Source organism: Vigna radiata, chromosome 5 (assembly GCF_000741045.1).
Source record: "Vigna radiata var. radiata cultivar VC1973A chromosome 5, Vradiata_ver6, whole genome shotgun sequence".
NCBI lineage: Eukaryota > Viridiplantae > Streptophyta > Magnoliopsida > Fabales > Fabaceae > Vigna > Vigna radiata.
In genome coordinates, this window is record NC_028355.1 from 2,229,790 (window position 1) to 2,247,933 (window position 18,144).

General features: G+C 33.8%; 4 protein-coding genes across 4 annotated transcripts; 2 read left to right on the forward strand and 2 right to left on the reverse strand.

Annotated features, from left to right (window-relative positions):
• Positions 1 to 1,237: 1,237 nt before the first annotated feature.
• Positions 1,238 to 4,418, reverse strand: LOC106760835 (probable polygalacturonase). Its single transcript, XM_014644266.2, has 5 exons — positions 3,762 to 4,418; positions 3,157 to 3,277; positions 2,527 to 2,775; positions 2,224 to 2,377; positions 1,238 to 2,085 (listed from the first exon to the last, which is right to left on the reverse strand). The coding sequence occupies exons 1-5, from the start codon at positions 4,170 to 4,172 to the stop codon at positions 1,560 to 1,562; spliced, it is 1,461 nt and encodes a 486-aa protein (XP_014499752.1). The 5' UTR covers positions 4,173 to 4,418; the 3' UTR covers positions 1,238 to 1,559.
• Positions 4,419 to 6,697: 2,279 nt separating this feature from the next.
• LOC106760930 (photosystem I chlorophyll a/b-binding protein 6, chloroplastic) lies at positions 6,698 to 7,993 on the forward strand. Its single transcript, XM_014644378.1, has 4 exons — positions 6,698 to 7,017; positions 7,096 to 7,133; positions 7,219 to 7,733; positions 7,843 to 7,993. Exons 1-4 carry the CDS (start codon positions 6,788 to 6,790, stop codon positions 7,855 to 7,857), a joined length of 798 nt encoding a protein of 265 aa, XP_014499864.1. The 5' UTR covers positions 6,698 to 6,787; the 3' UTR covers positions 7,858 to 7,993.
• Positions 7,994 to 11,155: 3,162 nt separating this feature from the next.
• LOC106761798 (pollen receptor-like kinase 3) lies at positions 11,156 to 13,165 on the forward strand. Its single transcript, XM_014645364.2, has one exon. It carries the CDS (start codon positions 11,156 to 11,158, stop codon positions 12,986 to 12,988), a length of 1,833 nt encoding a protein of 610 aa, XP_014500850.1. The 3' UTR covers positions 12,989 to 13,165.
• A 1,584-nt stretch (positions 13,166 to 14,749) lies between these two features.
• On the reverse strand, positions 14,750 to 16,725 carry LOC106761618. Its single transcript, XM_014645184.2, has 5 exons — positions 16,592 to 16,725; positions 16,427 to 16,499; positions 15,441 to 15,979; positions 15,164 to 15,359; positions 14,750 to 15,073 (listed from the first exon to the last, which is right to left on the reverse strand). The coding sequence occupies exons 1-5, from the start codon at positions 16,595 to 16,597 to the stop codon at positions 15,054 to 15,056; spliced, it is 834 nt and encodes a 277-aa protein (XP_014500670.1). The 5' UTR covers positions 16,598 to 16,725; the 3' UTR covers positions 14,750 to 15,053.
• Between the last annotated feature and the right edge of the window lie 1,419 nt (positions 16,726 to 18,144).

The window sequence follows — 18,144 nt, forward strand, 5'->3', positions numbered from 1 at the left end:
GTAGTTAAAGATAGGAAAGTAAGGCTTCATCAAGTAGTCAAGAGATTTTGGTAAGAAAAACATGTTGTCAAAAGACATTTATAATTTAGAAGATTTGAAACTAAAATTAATATAAAGTAGTACGTACTATTAGAACCTTTTATATTTAATGAGATTTTTCTTACAAATTTGTTATAAAAGTTTAAAAACAAAAAACATTTTTTTTTGTTATTTTTCTTAAAAATTTTAATTGATAATTATTTTTTGTTGGATAATTATTTTTTTATAAAATTATAAAATTCGTAGGTATTTCCTACAAAATTTTATGTGAAAAATGTTGTGTATTTAAAAAAAAATAATAACAATTTCTTGCTGCTTTTTACAAACTAAATTACTTTTAGGTAAGTCATTATAAACAAACATATGGAACAAAATTGATGTTAGGTATGATAACATTTATTGAAATAAACAAAATTTATTCAAAGGTGAAATGGAGACTCGTTGTAGGAAAAAACTACGGAGGTATGCAAATAAGGTAGGGTTTGTTTTTTTGAAATTCTTCAATAGTAGTTAATCATTGTATAAGAAGATATATGGAGTGTATTTGGAAACTATGAGGTGCAAGAAGATAAAGCCTTTTAAGCATTGGCATGTATGGGTCCAAGCACCTAAGGAGGGTTACTTCCTACACCACCCTATATTGCTCCTTGTACCATCATATTTTTTTAAAATTCCAAAATTATCTTTTATATTTTAAAAAATCTTACACTTCTACTTTTTTTCTTTAACGGATTTCAAAATTTGTTGAAGAAAAAAATCTTCAATAGATTTTGACACTTGTTGAAGGATTTTTAAAGTTTTCATCGAATTCCGAAATACATTGAAGTTTTTGAAAAATTCTTCAACGAATGTCGAAATTCGTTGAAGAAATTTTTCTTTAATGAATGTCTAAATTTGCTAAAGAAACTTTTGAAAAATGGACTTCGAAATCCATTTAAGGAATTTTCAAAAATTTTAAGTTTTAAAATCCATATAAAAAGAATATTTTTGATATGTGGTGGTCCAAGTAACAATGTAAGTAGTGCAGAGAGTAACCCTTACACCTTAGTTCTTATGTTGTCCTTCAAAGTTAACAAAAACAAAAAATAGCATGCTAATTATGGTTTCTTTATTCAGAATCATAAGGTAATCATATGATTTTGAATATAATTAATTAAAATAAAATGGTTTAATTTAAAACTGTTCACTGATAAAGCACTTTTAAGCTATAGATTATGATTACAATCTGACTCAAAGTTGATTTAACTATTAGTTCTAACTTTCAATCAAATGCATCCATCTAATTTCCATGACTTCTGGAAGGTGTAATGACTTGCATCTCATAGAACATTATCTCAGAAACGATTTTGTAGTTCTGGAAAATTTATATAAGCGTCTGAAAATTTTCCTATATACAACTCATCACCTAAGAAAAGTAACTAACAACATCCTTCCTCTCATGCTTCCATTGAACAAACTCTTTATATACATGCACGCGCACGACAGGTATGACATTATTTGAGTTTGGAACAGAAGACACCTCAAATTTCATAATCTATGTCTGTGACATTCTGCGAAGCAGCATGCTTAACAAGCTTCCCTTGCTCATCGTACCGATCAAAGCTGTCACAGGGAGAGGGAGAGATGGTCCCTATTACCTGACCTTGGACAAAGGCACACTGGAAGATATGCTTCTTCTTGTAGGTTGTGCCAACCTTCATGTTCTGGAATGTCACATTTCTTATTGGAATCTGTTCACTGCCTTGAATTCGAACTGGCACACGAACTCCTTGGCCACGGATATTGATGAACCTTATGTCTCTCAGTATTGGAAATGCTTTTGGATCGTATCCAGCACCAGGGTGTTCATTGTAATCTGTCTTTATCACAATTCCAACACGCACGTTTTTGAAAACTAGGTTCCTGTAAGTTATTTGGCGCACGTAGCCACCTCTTCCTGGTGCTGTCTTGATTCTCATGGCACGTCTTGATTCCCATACCAGAATGTTCTCCACCAGCACGTTGGATACCCCACCAGACATCTCACTGCCTATTGAGATCCCAGCACTGTTGCATTTCACACACAGAAGTTTCCAAACTATTTAAATATCATGACAACATGAGATGCTGAATGACGTGCAACAACATAAGATATGCTATGCTTTGTTTTCTATTTGTTGGCTTAGTTTTAGGAATTCACTTTACCTGACATTAGATCGAACAACAAGGTTTCGAATCACTATATTCTTGGAAGGCCTCCCATAAGTAATTCCATATTGATCCCATCCACTTTTTATTGCAATTGCATCATCCCCCACACTTATGTAACAGTCCTCTATCAACATATCCTCACAAGAATCTGTTCATATCATAGAAACCGAGACTTGTGAATATTATTCATACAACAATATAACAAACTGAACATGTAATCAAACAGAGGATAGAAATAACAGCACATCACATGTTAAGATATGAAATATGTTGTAGCTTTTGGTAGAAGACACTTGCCAGGATCTATGCCATCAGTATTTGGAGCGTGATATACAGGAGCCAATATAGTGACATTTTTCACTGTAACATTTTTGCAGTCATACGGATGAAGTGTCCAAAAAGGAGAGTCACGCAAAGTAATATTTGAGATCACAATGTCACTAGACCATAATATCTGAACAAGTGGCCCCCTAGTGTGGTTCAGAATCTTTTGCCGATATTTTGTCCACCATGTTTGTCCCTGTCCATTTATGGTACCATTATGCCCTGTAAACAAGAGAAACATAGAGAGCAAGTATTGCACAAACAACAATAAAAGAGATCAGTATTGTGGCAGAAATTTTGTGTTCATCCTGATCAGTATATGATGAGTTAATAACACTAAGACTGGTTTCCCACAATATATCTAAACAGTGTACATTGGTATCCAAAAGCAGAAGTTATAAAATACAGTGCTCCATTAACTAAAACCTTCAAACTATTTGGCATCACAAAAAGTTGGACAATATTATTTTCTGAGACTCTAACATCAAGGGTTCAATAGACAAATTCCCTTCTTCTCCTTAACATATATAACAATTTGATTATATTTTGGTACTATGTATAAGTCTTGCCCGAAAGAGAAGATGATGACTTTTTGATCCAGACCTGTTATGACAACATCTCTAAGATTTTGACCGTGGATCAAACTGGTATATCGAGGCCCAGGATGCTCCCTTCCATACCCATATGAAGGCAATGCAGGCATCAGTGGCCAATACTTTTCGTCCTGTTAATCATCACACAAAATCACATATATAAAAGTAAGTAAAAAGTTTTAATTTAATCAAGTGATTGAGGAACAGTAGGACTGAAAAGGTCAATCATAAAAATGCAGCAGAATGCATATTATATATGGTAAAATTACAATTGTATACTCACTTTCTTTTCTATCTCATTTTCAGCTTACTTTCTTTTCTACCTCGCCTCCTTTTTTGGTTTTATCAATTTCTGTTTTGTTTTGTTTTCTCCTTTTCAGTCTCAATCCACGACAACATGGGTGGGCATTTTTTGACAGTTCTTCTCTTTTTCAGACACAAACCAGTTCGAAAAACATTACATCACGCTGATGAACTCTTTCCATCAATATCAAGTATAATTTATCTTGATCTTTAACAAGTACAAAGCCATTTCAATGTTGTTATCATGGTATCAAGGTTATGCTATTACTATTGAATTGAGATTTGAAAGAAGAAGAACAGAAAAAACCCCACCTGAATTGCAAGTATAACCGCATCAGGAGCAAGAAACAGAGTCATGTGGCTGGTGAGGTTGAAGGGTGCTGTGAGCCAACGTCCAGGTGGCACAGTGAGTTGGCCGCCACCCTTATTCCCCAACTTGGAAATGGCCCTAACACCTCTCTCAAACGCCTCAGTGTTGAGAGTAACGCCGTCACCGACCCCACCAAACTCAGTCAAACAGAAAACCACGGGCCGCAGCTTCGGCGGCGGCTGCACCGGAACACCACCCAGCACCAGAAAGCCGCTGATCGTGTTCCTCTGCCAGACGAAAAGCGAGGCCAGCGCCGCCACCCACAGGAACGCGAAGAGGGTCTTGTGAGAAGCGAAAGGTGGCGTTTTGGGGTTGAGGAGGAACCACCCGAGTACCCCTGAATTCTCCACCATTGTTGGCAACTGGTTACGCTACGTGGGTTGCTTCGAAAACTGTCGAGGGCTTTGAATAAGGAAGTGGGGTTCGCGTTAAGTTGCTTACGTGGGTTGGTTTTGGAGGGAAGTTTGTAGTAATAGTCAGAATTGGGTGATGATAGATGAAGTGCATTCAAAGCCAAGTACTGCACACTGATAGAACAATTGCAACTGAAACTGAAAGATGTTTCTTAGGACAATAATACAACCATTGTAATTTTCTGGTTCAGGATTTTAAAGTCATCGTTGTCAAACAATTACGATAATAAATACCTTTATACAAAATTAAATCATCATGCTTCGCAATTAATAATTATAATATAGTATTGATTACTTATTCAGCTAAAATATTAATGACAATTATCATGTTGTTAATAGAAAATGTTGTCACATTTTAATGATGATAGTACGGTTATTTAGTAGAATATCAATCACTAGGTTTAACACTTTTTATATATGTGTCAATTAGTTATTATCACATTAACAATGAGTTAAAACTGCTAATTTTTCTTTCATAAAGAATTGTTTAATTTTGAAAAATTAAAAATTTCAGTTGGGATTGGCAAATATTTATGTGAAGTAACTGTTTGAAATTACCGTACATAAATTATATATTAAATGATATATATCTAGAAAGGAGTTTAATCAAAATATTAGTTATTTATTCATGAATTAAAGAAAAAAAAGATAATATATATAAACCATATCTTCTCCATTTTCTAGGTAGAGGATGTTGGAGAAGTTCGTCCAACACATTTTCATGCAGGTTAGTTCACCAAATTCGTGAATGTCTTGTTCATAAGAAATGTAGTTTATTTTATTTAGAAAGTCAAATTTGAGTTTTACATGATGGAATCGTTGGAACCACTTATATAAATACGTCAATATATATACTGAATATAAAGTGTTAAATAAAGGAGTTTTCTTGCAACATGTTATATATAAGACTCTGGTTGACATTATAAGAAAACTTCAATGTTATATTGGTGAAAGTGACAAAGCAACTTGGTTTTCTTAGAGAGCAATTTGTTTGCGTCATGTGATCGAGACCGATTAATATTATTAGATTTTTACAGTTAAACACTTCTTTTGAAGATTCAATTCTTGTAAGCTTAATTTAAGTTAGAACATATATAAAATATATTTATAATCGCTATTTAAAAATTAATAACTAGTATAGAATAAATTACACTTGTACTTTATAGTACATCTCTTTTGTAATCCACGTGTATAATTATTTAGCACATTTACACCATGTATTCCTAAGTTCTAAAAAATATCAAAGTTTTTGTGAAAAAAATACGTTTATGACAGAGATGTGATTGTTAATGAGTTTTTTCTTCTAAAAAGGTTTTCATATACTTTGATAACCTAACATATTGTGGATGGGGAAAAAAATAATTGCAACAGATTCCGTCTTTTTATCTTCAAATTTGGGATGTTGAGTGAAAATTTCGTGTTGTTAATTGTGATAGAATAATGTTTAATGAAATGTGAAGATTAAGAGTAATGTCTTCTTCCATTTTCAATGTGAGAAAAATTAGTAAAATAAATATAACATTGTCATGGAAGGCTAGTCAAATTTAAATATAGTGAAAAAACAAAAATTTAAATAATCTCTTTTTCATTTGGAGTTTCATCATTAATTATTATTTGAGTGATCTGAAAAAGATAATTGAGAATGAGTATTGAAGATAAACGTACAAAAGTAGAACTTGCTAAAACGAATACAAACTTGAAAGTGATGGATTGAAAAACATATATATCAAATGCACAATTCTTATTTTAATTGCACTTGCTATTAATTAACAGACTTACTTATACTTTTTAAATTAAAATATTTAATTTCAACTTGTTTATTTTTTTAAAGTTCTATCAAATTCTTTATGTTTTAAAAGTGAATCACTAATATAATTAATATATAAAGAGAATGTTATCATTATTAAGAATCAAGAAGTAAATTTTCTTCCTCTGAATTTAAATAAAAAAAAATTAGAGTTTCTGACCTACGTCTCTATTCTAAGAAGATCTGGCTGTTTAACTGCTATCCACACCCCCTTTCGTTCAAGTTACACCAAGCCTTAACCAACAATCAAACCGATCTTCATTGCTCTACCCACTTTAAGCCCAACACATCATCCAAATATTGAGGACAAGGTTCAATAGTTTAGGGATGGGTTGGTCAGATAACTCGCATTATATGAATTTGTCTTAAAATATGTTTTTATTATGATATATATGAATATTATATAGATTTGTTATTAATTAAGTTTGTTTTTGAAAGATTTTTCATTAATCCTTAGTTTTACTTGATAACTTCAATTATTTTAAATTTAGTTTTAGTTGATATTTTAGTTATATAAATATGTTTTTTTTTTTAGAAAATATGAAGGTAGATAATGAAATATTTGTCTAGAAAAATATAGTTTTATTATCTATCTTACGATGAACCTGTTATATAGGTGCCACGTGTGGGTTTCATATACCATTGGCCATGGTTTCATGTTTTATCTATCATCTGGATATAGCAGATAAAGGCTCAGAAAACAGAAACGTTTGTTCCATTTCACACAACACTTTCTCTCATCTGATTCATGGCTTTAGCAGTTTCCTCCACTGCATTGTCAAGTCTTCCAAACAGGTCTTTTAGCAGAGAAATACATCAAAAGGTTAATTTGGCCGAAAGAACAGGGACATGGTTGGGTTTGAGCAGAAGAACAACTGCAAATGCAACAAAAGGAGTGTCAGCTGTGTGTGAGCCACTTCCTCCAGATAGACCATTGTGGTTCCCTGGTAGTTCACCTCCTGAGTGGCTCGATGGCAGGTATGCATATATACCAAACTTTCTAATTTCTAATAAATAGAATTTCACTTAATTGCTTCAATTTTCTGTCTGCTGCAGTCTTCCCGGTGATTTCGGTTTTGATCCTCTTGGATTAGGTATGCTCTACAATGTTGTCTTGTGTTTAACTGCAACCCATGTGGTTGTTTTATGTTTGTGTCTGTGTCTGCTGCGTCTTGTCAGGGTCTGATCCAGAGTTGCTAAAGTGGTTCGCTCAAGCGGAACTAGTACATGGAAGATGGGCGATGCTTGCAGTGTTTGGAATTCTGGTTCCGGAGTTGCTGGAAAGACTTGGTTACGTTGACAACTTCAACTGGTACGATGCCGGATCGCGAGAGTACTTTACAGACCACACAACGCTGTTCGTGGCGCAAATGGGCCTGATGGGCTGGGTGGAGGGTCGAAGATGGGCCGACATGCTTAACCCAGGAAGCGTTGACATTGAGCCCAAAGTGCCTCACATTACGAACCCGAAGCCCGATGTCGGGTACCCGGGTGGGCTGTGGTTTGACCCGATGGACTGGGGTCGTGGGTCACCTGAACCAGTGATGGTGTTGAGGACGAAGGAGATAAAGAATGGAAGACTTGCAATGCTGGCATTTGTAGGGTTCTGGTTTCAAGCTATTTACGTTGGAGCTGATCCCATTGAAAATTTGATGGCTCACCTTGCTGATCCTGGCCACTGCAACGTTTTCTCGGTAATTTCATTTTCTCTTCCTGCATTAATTTCCTCAAAAAAAAAAAGCTAAAATAGAATTTCGCAGTATCTTGTAAGCATTGTGAAATTTGTCTAACTTGAAATTGCAGGCTTTCACGCGGTAATGCTATTATCTATAGTTTGAAGAAAAGAGGATATGGATCTGGATGAACATATGGTATTACATTATCAGTTTACTTTAAATATGTACTCATTTATTTTTTAAATGTGAACTTTACAATTGACACCAAGTTTTGATTATTTTAAGGAATGTAAAAAAAAAAAAAAGTTAAACTAGTTGGGAAGTCCTTATTTTCGTGTTTTTGTCTCACTTACATTTTTTTAAGTTTTGCCGATTAGGTTCTTAATATTGGAAAATTAAATAAATTGAGCCCCTGTCATTAAATCAAGTTAACACGATTACTTGTGAAGGTGAGGTAGATAAGTTTCATGATGTAGATAAGTTAAATAAATTGAGCCTCACATGTACAAAACCTTTTAATATTTGTTTTATTATGTATATCCTTGTAAATGGCAATATTTTAAACAATGAATTTAAAAATTGAGGTTTTTGTGAAAGATTTTGAAATTAGGGTTAATTTATAATTGAATTGGGAGCTTGAAATTAGGGTTAATTTTGAAATTAACGGTGTCGCCGGTTAACATAATCTCGCAATCACGCTACTTTCTGCTTTTGTTATGGTGTCCAATAGTCTCTCCTCTGCACCTCAACCACTATCTCTACAACGCAACGCACACTGTTTATCTCTTTCTATCTTCTCTTTTCTCTTTCTGCAGCAGAGAGTGATCTCGGCCGAAATGCTATAATGGGGATTTTCATGAACATTGTTTGCCATGGATTCTGGATTCGATGAACAAGTCTTTTAGGGCTTTCTTTCTATCTATTCTATTATGTTATGTTCGTCTTTAATTTAATTTTCATTTTCTTGAATTCCATTTTCTTCTTCCCCTTTTTCGAACTGAACTGATTTTTGAGGAATGGATGAAATGCAAAAGCCAAGAAGCACATTCCCCGCCCCTCTCTTTGCCTTTTCCCAAGAAGAAAATAGAAGAGAAACGTCACGACAGAGAGAACAAATTACGATGATCGCGAACCAAACAGAACATTTGTGATCGACCCAACAGAACAGAGCGCGACAGTTGAGCAGTGCTTCCTATGAATGGTTTCGTCAACGCCGATGATGGTAGTCATGAACGAAGAGGAAGTGGTGCGGTGGTGCTCCACCTGAATAGGATAAAACGTGGTGATGGAGCTACGCAGTACAAGCAACTGTTATCGGCAATACTGTAGCAACGAGTTTGATGATTAAGTGTCCGGTGCAGGAGGTGGTCCTCGACGACGGTGTGGCAGCAATCTAGGTGGTGCAGCGCAAACAGTGCAGTGAGAAAGTTTTAAGGTTTGTGGAAGGAAGAAGGAAGAAGGAAGAAGCTCCAGTTATTTTAAAAAAATTATTCAAAATAAAAAATAAATAATACAAATAATTAATAATAATAATAATAAAAGTTAAAATAATAATAATAACTAGATTTCCATAATAAAATTCATGTAAAAGGTTCTGCGCACACCACGTCACGATATCTGTCCACCTCACTCTCACAAGGTAAGCAAAAAGTTAACCCCGTTAACTTGATTTAACGGCAGGGGTTAAATTCTTTTAATTTTTCAATCTTTGGGACCTAATTGGCAAAAAATAAAAGACAAGGATATAAGTGAGACAAAAACACAAAAATAGGGACTTCCGAATGGATTTAACCTAAAAAAATATTTCTTTTCTGTTTCAAACTAAATTAAAATTAGTTATTTAAATATTACTATATTGTTTATTATTTTACTTACTATCATGTATTGGAGATATCATACAAGAAGAAAAGGGTAAAGCACTGTGGAAGAGAAAAGTGTGTCCAGGTTTCAGGGGTTATTTTATCTTGATGGGTTGATTGATTGGATAATAGTTTTGTTTGTGTCCTTTGTTCTAACTATGAACAAATTGATGGTTTGTTAAATGGGTTTTTATAAAATGAAAATAGTGAGTACTTAGATAACAATATTGAGGTTAGGGAAAAGATGAGAATGATATGATACATGTTTCTGTATTGGATTTATACATTTAAAACTGGAAATTTTGTGCACTGTGAGGTGTTATAGAAGATTATAATTGGTGTATGTTTGACTAGTATTAATAGTTTGGTCTGGAATGTTTTGGTATGATTGTTTTCTGATGCATAGTAATGGGAAATGTTAGAACAGTTTAGGTTTTGGGTGATAACTTGAAATTGGTCTGGAACATTAATTGGCCATGGTTGGTTGAAGATGGAGAAGAAAAGAGTGCATCCAAAAGATGAACCCATGAACGAATAAGAAAAGGGATTCCAATTTTCACCCTAAATTTAATGATTTTTCTTTTAATCTTAATCATAGTCAGAAACAAAATTAGAATTGATCTTACATATGGCACACAGTTAGGCATGTCAGAAAAAAAAATTAAACAGTTAGTCATGAAGAATTAAAAACTATAGTTTCATTAAGAAGAATGATGAAAATGAAGTAAACTTTGAATGAAGGACTAAACTTAAACGCTTATAATTGAGAGACTAAAAACATATTTAATCCATAAATTTTTAATTATTGAAATATGAAAGGAAGTTATTATATAAATTAGATTCTCATATTAGAATGATAAGATAAAAAAATTATAAATAAATTTGCAAAATTGATCGCAATGAAATAAACAAAATATTTTTATCTTTATATATATAAAGACATTTATATTTGTTTTTTAATTTTACTTTTTAAATAATTTTTTTAAGTTAGAATAATTATTTTACTAATTTTACTGTTTAAGAAGATAATTTTTAAAATTTTAATTATTTTTTTTATTCAACAGATTTTCTAACTTTAGTTATCATTTTTAATTAAAAATTACATACAACATAAATAAAAACTATTTATAAAAAAATTATAAAAATTCTTTAAGTTCAATTTTATAATAATAATAATCTTATTACTTTTTATTATGATAAAAAAAAGTAAACACATAATTCAAACCTTAATTAAAGTTAGAGGAATAAAACACAAAACAACAATGTAAAATAGAAATTGAAGTTAGAAAGTATTGTAAATGGTAAATTTCATCCAAACATATCGGAAGGAACCAAAGGAGCACCATGTCCAGTGCAACATCCATCTATTCTTAGAATCTCCGACGGCATTTCTGGCAAAAACACACCATCATCACTCATTTCTCTCCTCTCTCTCACCCCCAAACACCAAAACAACACTAAACCAACCTCCAACATGACACCCTGCCTCACTTTCCCTTCCCAATACCAACCTCCCTCTCAAAAAACAAACAACCTTAGTCTCTGCGAGCAGCAGCGGTCCATTGTTCCGACAACCACCCAATGGCCGCTGTTCGCTTTCACCACCACCTCCTTCTCCTCTTCTTCCACCTCTTCTTCACTCTCTCTTCTTCAACCGAAACCCAATCCCTCCTCCGTCTCAAGCAGTCCCTTGTCAACGGCGATCGCTCTCTCTCCTCCTGGATCCCCAACGTCTCGCCTTGCTCTGGCACCTGGCTAGGCGTTGTTTGCTTCAACGGGGTCATCACGGGCCTGCATCTCTCCGACTTGGACCTCTCGGGACCAATCGACGTCGACGCCCTGGCGGAGATTCGCGGCCTCAGAACTCTCAGCTTCATCAACAACTCCTTCACGGGACCAATCCCGGCGTTCAACAAACTGGGCTCAATCAAGTCCCTCCTTTTAACCCAAAACCGTTTCTCCGGACCAATCCCAAACGACTTTTTCGACCCGTTGAACTCCCTCAAGAAACTCTGGCTCTCCGGCAACCGCTTCAACGGCACCATCCCCCAATCCCTAACCCAGCTCGACCTCCTCAAAGAACTCCACCTCGAGTACAACTCCTTCTCGGGCTTAATCCCTAACTTCGGCCAACGGCTAAAATCGCTGGACCTCTCCTTCAACAAACTCGAAGGGCCCATTCCCGAGAGTCTGGCGACGTTCACCGTGGACTCGTTCGTAGGAAACGATGAACTGTGCGGTAAACCGTTGGTGAAGGCGTGCGAGGTTTCCGACACGTCATACTCGATGGCGAGCAACGTGGGAGAGGAGGAGTACGGAAGCGGGTGGGGGAGGAAGGTGATCGTGGTGCTGGTGGTGGTGTCGGTGGCGGCGTTGTTATTTCTGCTTTTGACGCGGAAGAAGCGGGTGGAGTTCACGGCGGTGAGCAGGAACAGCAACGCGGAGGAGGCTGTGGAGGTGCAGGTGGCGAGCGTGAGGGGGAGCGTGGGGGGGAGCGTGGGAGAGAGGAGGGAGAACAAGAGGGGGGACATAGTGATGGTGAACGAGACGAGAGGGGTGTTTGGGCTACAAGACATGATGAAGGCGGCAGCGGAGGTGCTGGGGAACGGTGGGCTGGGGTCGGCGTACAAGGCGGCGATGACGAACGGACTGTGCGTGGTGGTGAAGAGGATGAGGGAGGTGAATAAGATGGGGAAGGAGGTGTTCGACGCGGAGATGAGGCAGTTCGGAAGGATACGACACCGTAACATCATCACTCCCCTGGCTTACCACTACAGAAGGGAGGAGAAGCTCCTGATAACCGAGTACATGCCGAAAGGAAGCTTGTTCTATGTATTGCATGGTGATAGAGGTCTATCACATTCTGAATTGACATGGCCAATTCGTTTGAGGATTGTGAAGGGAATTGCAAGAGGGTTGGGATTTCTTTACACTGAATTTTCCACATACGATTTGCCTCATGGGAATCTTAAATCTTGCAATGTTCTTCTAAGTGATGATTATGAGCCTCTTTTGAGTGACTATGCATTTCAGCCACTGGTGAACCCGAATGTTGCAGTGCAGGCATTGTTTGCCTTCAAAACCCCAGACTTTGTGCAAAACCAAAAAGTTACACAGAAGACAGATGTTTACTGCCTCGGAATAATCATTCTTGAAGTGATCACTGGCAAGTTCCCTGCCCAGTATCACAGCAATGGCAAGGGTGGTACTGATGTTGTTCAATGGGCCCATTCTGCTGTTTCAGAAGGAATGGAAGTTGAATTGGTCGATCCAGAGTTGTCATCAAACGACACAAATTCACGCAATCAGATGCTAAAACTTCTCCGTATTGGTGTTGCTTGCACCGAAAGTAACTCTGATCAAAGACCAAAAATGAAAGAAGCTATTAGAAGGATAGAGGAGGTACAGGTTTAAAGATATGCATGTCAATAATCTAGCTTAATTAGTTCAACTTTCTTTTGTAGATGACAAATGCAGGCTTTAGCCTCCTTAAGCCAACATCTGTCCTTGTAAGCTTATTCAAATCTCTCATACTAAAATAAATTCATTTTTCCACATTATCCCTCCATATTGTGTAGTACACCTGGACAATTGTTTTTCTGCACCTGCATAATTTCAACCTTCACTCCATGAATTCTTATATTTGGAATTATACTAGGGATAAATCACTGCAACATAAAGTAGGGACAAACTTTATTATCTTTTTATTATCTGATCTCTACTATTGTAACAAAAATACTCATACGCTTTTGTACGATTTCAGTATAAATTAATTATTTTTATAAAAAATAAAAAATAAAATAAACAAAATATAATATTATTAAATATTCAACATAAAAAAATATATTTTCATTTTGTTAACGCTAAATATTTAGAAAAAGTTATAAATATCGATATCAATTGAATTTAAGTAAAAAAAATTGTATAAAGTATTACATAATTATAAATAAATAAGTTTTCATATTATATATATATATATATATATATATATATATATATATATACTTAAAAAATTGTATTTTTAGAAGTTGAACAATTTTAAAAACAGTGAGACTTAATTATTTTAATATTAAATAGTTTTAATATATGTCGTTTTGTAATAAAAGAGTTTTATTATTTTAAAACATAGTAGAAATAATTTTTTTAGAGTTTATTGACTTCTCTACAAGGATTCTTGCTCCTTGTTCTTTTGTTTGAAGATCGATGACCGCTTGAGTGATGATCATAGTGAGATCTTCAAGTCTTACTAATCAATTTCCTAAATAGAGTAGTTGGTTTTCTGCTCCTCTCTTTGGTGTATTTCGTTTTCCTTGCATACTAGTCCTTTTAGTGTTGCATGTGAAGTTTGAGTTCCTACTAATCAGTGCTTCTAACAATATATCTATTGTGTTTTTGTGGTTCATAGCAAATAGAACTTCTTGTGCGTTTGGGGTTATTTTAGGTTTTCTATAGCGATTGAGTCATCTATCAAGTAAGGAAAGCTAGTTTATTTGATTTAGATGGGTAGACATGTTATATTTGATGTTTGTATGATGATGTGATGATTGATTTGTAAAATTTGGTATGTTGAGTTGCTTGTAAAAGTGATGTGTAGTTGGTTTGCTGATGCGAAAGTTATTTCTTGATGAATTTAGGAATGCATACTTGGTAAATATGAGTTAAGGAATTGTTACAAAAATTTTGATTTAAGTAATCAACATTTTAATTTTTCGAAAAGAATAAAAAGTATTTAGTATATCCAACTACTGACTTTTTGCAATTAACCCAAATATGTAAGATGGAGTTTAGTCTATTAAAACAAAGTTTTTATATTAAATATTATATCAAAGTAATTGCTTATTATTTTTAAAATAAAATTCTGTTCGATGTTAATTATTTTAAAAAAAACTTATATAAAAGATAAAATATCTCTTCCAAAAGCTAAAAAAATTAAAATAAAGTTTATATAGTACTTTAATCTTAAATGAAGAATTTGAAACTATAAGATATAAAATTACCATGGCCTAACTCATTTTCATTTTTTAATTTTATTTTTAAATTGAAAATTTTAAGTATATATGTCAAGTTTCGATTGATTCACATTATTAACATATATGGTGGTGACCCTTAACCAACCATGCAATAATGTATCGTAGTTGCACATTTACACTAGAACCTTCAAAGCTGAATGAAAAAGATAAGAAAAAAAAAAGCTTGTTATTGTTAAATTAATCACACTTTATTACAAATACAGAAGTTAAGATCTCATCTATAAGAAACTGGATTATGTTGTGACATTCATGGACTAAATTAAAGTTGTAAAACATAGAACTTTTCCAGATTCTTCTTCCTGTTTGTCAGCTTTCCTTGGCATGATTCATACATCCAAAAGAGTAGAACACTACTTCATATCTTCCATCCTGTTTATGCTACTACCTTCCATGTGAAGACTTCAGCATGCATATAATCACAGTGGTTCAGGTACAGCAGAACAAGCCAATCATATCTCAAGAACAATATCTGTCACAGAAAAAAAAACATGATTACATGAACTTAGGCACTGAGTAAAATGTAATAATGTAGATAAATCATTCAATGTGCAGAGCTTACATTCAGAATCAGTCTTCACCCATTTACTTCCATTTTCTGAAACAGTAGCAAGTTCCTCTTCATCATCACCATCTTCATTGTCCTCATCATCATCAAACTGAGAAATTGGTGTGGCTTCAAGGTACTTGTTTATGAACGGTGCAGTCGAACATGAACCTTGGGGATATATCTTTTTGTGAAGTATTGCCCTCAAAATCTGTGATCACAAGCAAAGTATAATGAGAGTAAGAAAACTGAAGGAGTGATTATAAGGTGATTTGCATGGTTTCTGATCTACCTTCTCCATTCTGGACTCAGTTGAAAGTGGATCTTTGAACAAAGGGGTTGGTTGAAAACCACTTTTGCAACCAAGCATCTTCTTAAGAAGAAAAGAGAGTGATTTCTTCCCAACACCTCTCTTACTGCTATGATCCAAACAATAATCTTTTCCCCTGCTAAACACTATACTCTTGCTTGGGTAGAAATTACCTCGCATGGCATTGGAGCCATCAGAAAGAGATTCATTTTCTTTAGCTTCAGAATGCTCACTGTTCAAACAATCCTTGGTCAGATCATTGGTGTGTTCTTCTTGTTCACCTCCCAAATTTGGCTCCACTCGCCCCTTAAAGAATATGCAGAACTCATTCTGAAGATTTGCAACTTCTTCTAGCGTGATCTCTTGTGTGCAATCCTTGAAGGAAGATGAATCCTCCACAGTGTTTTTATTCCTTCCACCCGAATCTTCTTTCATGGTGTTGCTCCCAAACGTTCCAATTGCAAGGAGTGCTTGAGGCCAGTCACTGAACTCTTGTTTGCAAGGTTCATGCTTTGTGTAATCTGAATGATAGAATATACAAGGTGATATAAAGTCGCAAACACCAAGTTACAATGGATAAATATTTCAACTGAATTATTATTATATTAATTACTTTCTCTTGTATGATAAATCAAACAGAATAATAATTGCAGCCTATAATTCAGTCTACCTAATCAAGCCCAAGTGGCATAGCTTCTGTTCCTGTAGAATAAACAATGGTTTACTCAACAGTACACAGTAGACACCACCAAACCTGTGAACATTGTTTTATTGTTCTTAGCCGTGAGCATTATTGTGTTCTTAACTCTGTTCAGAATAGTTTTTATCGCTATGTGCATCTAGAAACAAAAACTCATAGCTAGCCAACGTCATAATCAGACCTTAGTATATCAAACCATGTAAAAACTGTGGCAAAAATGATCCTCTCGCTTGAGAATGATGAGAGCAAGGAAAAAAAATATGCTTACGGGTAGCTGAAATCGATGAAGTACGTTTTCTTCCATTGCTCCCATTGATTCTGTTTTGCATCCACTCAAAAATCTGCAAAGAGACACATGATCATGATGCATGCTACTTGGAAACGAAGAATAATAATAATAATGTGAACAGAAGAGAAAGGTAGTTTTTGTTACCTTCATTTTGGTGAATAAACTTTAGAGATCGTGAAAGGTAAAATATATAGAAAATTTTGATAGATTGAAGAATGAAGAATGTAGAGTGTGGTGATCCCACATCGAAGCAAAGTCCAGCAAGTGCTGAGCTGCAAAAGGATTTAAAGTTTAAATACAGTTACTAATTTGTGGTTCAAGTTCCCAAACAGCGACTTTAGCAACCTCTTGATTTCTCTAAGTTGTCTTTTTATCATTTCTTTTTCCAACCATAATTTTTTTATTTTCTTGTCTCCTTTGCCACCTGATTTTTTATGCAGAAAAGATAAACAAATGTGGTTAAATCGATTAATGGTGAAGGATCTGAAACCTTCAAGAATATTGGGACATTATTATTTGGCATTCAAATATTGAAGTGCAGTTCATTTTCATAGCCACATGCATGGCAAGGTAGGAGTTCTTCTCTCTACATGTCTTCAACAACACTCTCTATTTTATTATAGTTTATCTAATATAAAATTTATGACATTAAATAATTAAATAACATATCTTTTCTCAAAATAAAAGTTTCTTAAAAAGTGATATAAAATTAAGAATTATAATAATTCTTGTAATAGAAAAAGAAAAAAGGTTTGTAACAGAATCTAATTCAACAAAATAAATTAAAATAATATATATATATATATATATATAATGACTCTTAGTAATAGAAATGACCCTCTTGTAATAAAAAAAAAATTGTAACAGACTATAACTCAAAAAACAATAAAATTATAATATTACATAATAACTGTTGCAATAGAAATGACCTTGTAATAAAAAAAGTAAAAGAAATCTGTAACAGAGTTTAACTCAAAAAACAATAGAAATGATCCTATAATATGTGAAACTAATTAAACAGAATCATCTTTAAAGTCAATTCAATAAGTAATCTGATTAAATTTAATGATTCTGAAGAGTAATCAATAATATTTTAAATTAATAAATGATCTTTTGAAAATATTTTGAAGTAACTTTCCTTATCTTTATATATTCTTATTAAAATGAAAATGATATAGGGTAAAATTATTTTATAAGAGATAAATTCATTTTCCTATACACTTCATTATGATAGATGGACTCGTTTTTTTTTTTCTTTTTTTTTTCTGATAAAGTTATTTTTATATGAAAGATGAATTTGTAATGTTTAATAGTAAAAAATAAGTTATTTTCAAATTTTCTAAATGTGTTTATAATTATAAATGGGAACTGGTCACATTTCTCTCTATGTATATTATAATACATTAAACTATACCATTTTGTCATAATTATTTAAAAAATAAATGCAGTGTCTATTTTGGGGAGGAGAAGTTATTTAGTTAGATTTGAATAAAGAGATTATGTACTTGCTTGTTTTATTAAATAAGAAGACCACTTTTATTTGATTAAACAATACAATTATTTGATTAAAAATATAAAAAAAAATGGTTACCAAAAGAGCGTACCTGTTTATTATAACCATGCACATAGTAACAAACAAAAAAATATAATATTTTTTTTATGTTGTATCAATTATTAAAAAATATTTATTAAATAAA